At 46.0% G+C, this 4,418-nt stretch overlaps 1 protein-coding gene across 1 annotated transcript; it reads right to left on the reverse strand.

Moving 5' to 3' along the window:
- On the reverse strand, nucleotides 1-3,953 carry LOC131456452 (uncharacterized). The gene is made up of 4 exons (XM_058624798.1): nucleotides 3,753-3,953; nucleotides 3,301-3,601; nucleotides 2,935-3,089; nucleotides 1-812 (listed from the first exon to the last, which is right to left on the reverse strand). Exons 1-4 carry the CDS (start codon nucleotides 3,931-3,933, stop codon nucleotides 76-78), a joined length of 1,374 nt encoding a protein of 457 aa, XP_058480781.1. The 5' UTR covers nucleotides 3,934-3,953; the 3' UTR covers nucleotides 1-75.
- Between the last annotated feature and the right edge of the window lie 465 nt (nucleotides 3,954-4,418).

Consider the following 4,418-nt stretch of genomic DNA (forward strand, 5'->3'; position numbering starts at 1 on the left):
TGTTTTTAGCTTTATAAACGGTTCTATAAATGTTTATGGACCTGAAATTGTACCTTTGCATACATTGCCAGTATTTTAGTCTCCAGGTGATGCCAGAATATCGTACTCTGCCAGAAGCACAAAACTGTTCTCCCGGATTCTCCGGACTCTGACCAAATCGCCACACTCCTGGACGTGGATCAGCCCTCTCTCCCCTCTCTCGTACTCTCTCTCCCTGTCATTCAGAGTCACCCCCGTCCGTTTACCGCAGGCCTGACGGTACATGTACCGAACCACAACCACCAGCACCATCCCTAAGCCAGCTGAGCAGCCCAGCAGCATGCCAAGCTCCCAGGCACTGTGTCTGGGGATAATGTCCGGATACTTCCCTTCTTTGTCTGGGGTTCCAGAGGGATTAGAAGGATGTTTTTGTTTAGTATCAGTGTTTGGGTGGTTTGGTTTTAACTCATCACCTCGATTTAGTTTGATATTTGGATCGAGCTTTGGATGGGGATCCGGGATTTGGTGAACAACTGTTCTTTGTGTTGGTGGGGTGAGGTTGGCCTCAGGATCAGATGGGACAAGGTGCTTCTGGATCTTCGAACTTTCACCTTGTGTTAGTTTCTGGGAGGGCATAGGGGAAGGAGAGGGTAAGAGGGAGTTGTAGAGAGAGCGAAGGGGAGCTGGAGAGGGTCCTAGGTGAGGGGAGGTCGACAGAGGGGACCCTGAAAATGAAGGGGTGACGGATGAGTCAATGGAATATGAGGAACCCAGTGAGTAAGAAGATGTTGTGGGAACTAGAGGAGGTGTAGGAGGGATGGACGCAGTAGAAACTAAAGAGGGTGAAGAAGGAAAGGTTGAAGCTGTGATCAGCTTAGAAAAGTTAGAAGGAGATGAGGGAGGATTAGATAAAGGGACTGGGGTAATCGAGACAAAGGGTGATGAAGAGTTTGAGGAAGCCACAGAATGAGTAGAAGAAGGTTTAACTGGGTGGACATGAGGAGGAACTGAGATCGGAAAAGGAGAGGGGGGAACGGAAAGGGCAGGAGTTGTTTTGGGTTGGCGCTTCCCGGAGGAGAACCTGGAGTAAGTGAAAAATGTTGGCTTCAAGGTTGGACGTGTTGATGCCAGTGTGGAGGATGAAGAGTGAAGAGCAGACTGAGGGGTAGAGCCAGAAAATGTTGGTTCAGTAGTTGAGGAAATGGCAAAGATTGGGGAAATGGTTTTGATCTTTGCTTGAGGATCATGAGTCATGACATCTTTACCCTGATTTGTTGCGAGGATTGGGCCATAACGTATTGTGAACTGTAGATGAGTCAAAGATGGAGGGGTTTGTGGGGGTTCAGTCTTCTTCCATTCAAAGGAATGTGCCAGGGGTGAACCAGTGTGTAAAGTAGATTGGAACCATGATTTGGGAGAGAAGCTCATAGACTCAGGTAGTGAGTAAGATTCAGGCTGTTTTATCTGGAGAAATCTCAGTGTTTGATTGGAGGTAGATGTTGGTGGTGGATTTTGAATACTTACAGGTTGTGGTTGTGGTAGAGTCCTGAAGAAGTCAGTTGTTTGACGCTCAGGATATGGTGGACTGGTTTGCCTTGGTCCAGATTGACTTGGTTCAGGTTGAGATTTGTTTACATCACCCACAGAGGTGTTTGGTTGGAGCCTATGGTTGGGGGGTTCTGGAATAAGGGTTGAAATTGTTTGGGGCAGAGCAGAGGTCTGAGGGGAGTGGAGAGTGGAATTGTGGGACAAGGTTTTGTACTTGGAAAAGAGTTTGGGTGGAGAGGTGGCAGAGAAGAGAAGGGTCCCATGAGTACCTGTTACAGACAAGGGGAGAGGTTTGGATGTGGCGATTTGTGTGGGGAGAAAATATTTGGGTGAAGAAATGTGTTTGTAATGCAAAGATTTTACGTGGGAGTTCTGTGTTTGGGACTGAGTCAGGCTTGTCCCCCAGGGCTGAAATGAACTAGTCTGGGTCCTGAATTGAACTGAATTAGTGTGATCCTGAATAATTTCTATGGGGTTGTGGGTACTGGTTCTCAGGGGATTTACAAGGTGGAAACTGTGATTGTTTAAAGGTGTAGATGAGGTGGTACTTTGGGGGTTAAATGTTGTATATTTTGTTTGAGCAACAGTGGGCCAGTCTGAGTCCTGTAACTTTTCCTGTGACTCTTTGCTTTCCATCTTAATATCCTTTACATGAGTGAAGGAAGTGAGGAAGTGCAGCAGGGGAAGAGGATTAGTGACGTTTGGATCTGTGATGTTTGGTAAAAGAGTAGTAGCATGTAGCATCTCTGTTGCCTCTTCAGCTGAGAAGGAAGACGCTGTAGAAAGATGACGGTCAGTCGTAAAAAGAGAGGTGCTTATGGGGTCCTTGGTATAAATTACGCTTGCTTCTTCTGTCGTACCTAATGCTGCATTGCTATAAGTCGCGCTGCCACTGGTGGTGAAATGAGGAGATCCTGAAGTTGCCATCTTGTTCCTTTCACTGACTGTCTGATTGGTCCAGAGTTCATTTCCAAGGGTCGTCAAAGTTGCCAAGTTTTTAATCTCTTGGCGAATGACTGTTTCCAGAGAGTCGTAGCCTCGGGTTCTGCTGTTTTGTGGTCTTGTGGGTTCTGTAGTCGTAGCAAAAAAAATAGGTATTGTTGCATTACAGAGGGCAGTTAGCATCATTATTATCTTTTGTATGTCATTTATTTATGATTATTTGCCTGGGGTTAATGCTAGAGTTAACTGCCAACAACTAATAAGTGACCAACGAGAAATTGAATCAGGGTAGTACAACTGTCTCACTCGTTTTTTGTGCAGTCCCTGTTCTTCGGGTTGCGTAAATCCCAACACTTGACTGGCTTTGGCAAACCTCCTTTTTTGTGGTTTCAGATATCTATAACCACTACAGTAAATTCCTCTTCCTGCAAAAAGTACATTCAGTATTTGTGCATGTTTACGTACCAGTCGGACCAGTCCATTCATCTTCCTGCTCTGCAAATGTTCCTCCATCTTTCTCTGTGGTTTTCCTCCCATTCCACAGTTTCTGACTCCCATCACGCACCACTTCAGACTTGATCCCCGCCCAGTACACAAAGTATGACTGAACCACCGTGATGCTGGAACAACAAAGACATTTGTGTTGATGAATGGTTCGGTTTGGTACAGTACGTTATATATTTTAATAATCAGCCCCAACTGTTCCATTGTTTGGCCAAAGAAATGGGTACTTCCATTTAGTTCGTAGTTCCTGCACATAGTTCCTGGGAAAGTTCCCAGTGCCTTATACTAGTTCCTGCGGTGAAAACACAACTTTTGGCTCGTACTCACTAGAACCGTATGTCTCCCATGGGAACGTCAGGAGCTCTCCACACAAACGAAAGGTTCCTCTTCAGCTGTTTGTCAGAGTGGGTGAGGGTGTCGCCCTCTGACAGGCAGCGCAGGGTGTGGGTGCCGGGAGGAGTGAAGGTCCAGGAACCACCCACCAGCACTGGGCCAATTCTTGAGGACCTGGAACCTCCTCTTACTCCAACTTCATCGCTGGCCCTGGCCTCAACTCCAGCTCCGGCTCTGCCCACACTGCGAGCCTGGAGCAGGAAACCCATAAAGTCCCGAGAGCTTCTGACAGTCACTGAGGACACAAGAAGGAGGAGTGTCCTGTTTACAGCAGCATATTGTACGGTCATGTGATAGGTAAGATCTTTTTTAAAGTATATTAGCATAAATGCAGCCTTAGTTAGCTGGTTAGCTAATGAGTTAACGGTGGGTTAGTAAACAGCTACCTGTGATGAACTGTCCAGGCAGGTAAGATGAGGCGGAGGCACGCAGGGTGACGTAGCTGTGCGGCGGGTCCTGGGGATGTGCACGGATGTGGTGGGGAATCATTTCCTGGCAGGAGGTGTGGCTGGCACCACGGGAAAATGCAGTGGCGGGCGGAGCCAGTGTGAATAAAACCACACCCATCCCAAAACAGTAGAGTGTAGACTGCATCCCCTACAAACACACAATGCCCATTACTTACTACAATAGCATAGCAAGCTAATTGTCCAGATTTTTACTGACTGACGCAAAAAAAATGTCAATATTTATATTTTCAAAAACAATATTTTTTAAAAGCAGGTTTAACAATAAAATTCTTTAGATTTAGATTAAAATCTCTAACCCAGACTTTCTCATGAGGAACTTTACCTTCTTCTTCTTCTTCTTCTTTCTTTCAGTTGTTTAATTCAGTTTTATTTGTTGATGAAAAGTAGAAGAAAGAAGAAAGAAAACCTCCAAGTGTTTGAATCCCAGCAGAGAAATGTGAGGATGAGACACTGAGGAATCCTGAGGTCCAGGATGTGGGGGTGTGTGAGAGAGTGAGGGGGTGTGTGAGAGAGTGAGGGGGTGAGGTTTTTTTAATCTCTTTCTCCATCTTGAAATCACCTTTTCTTTTTCTGTCACTGACA

This window comes from Solea solea, chromosome 3, assembly GCF_958295425.1.
Source record: "Solea solea chromosome 3, fSolSol10.1, whole genome shotgun sequence".
Taxonomy (NCBI): Eukaryota; Metazoa; Chordata; class Actinopteri; order Pleuronectiformes; family Soleidae; genus Solea; species Solea solea.

Coding starts and splice junctions, on each gene's coding strand:
- LOC131456452 (XM_058624798.1), bottom strand. CDS start 3,933: ATGGGTGTGGTTTTATTCACACTGGCTCCGCCCGCCACTGCATTTTCC. Junction 3,602..3,752: donor GCCTGGACAGTTCATCACAG/GTAGCTGTTTAC, acceptor TTGTGTCCTCAG/TGACTGTCAGAAGCTCTCGG. Junction 3,090..3,300: donor ATGGGAGACATACGGTTCTA/GTGAGTACGAGC, acceptor TTGTTGTTCCAG/CATCACGGTGGTTCAGTCAT.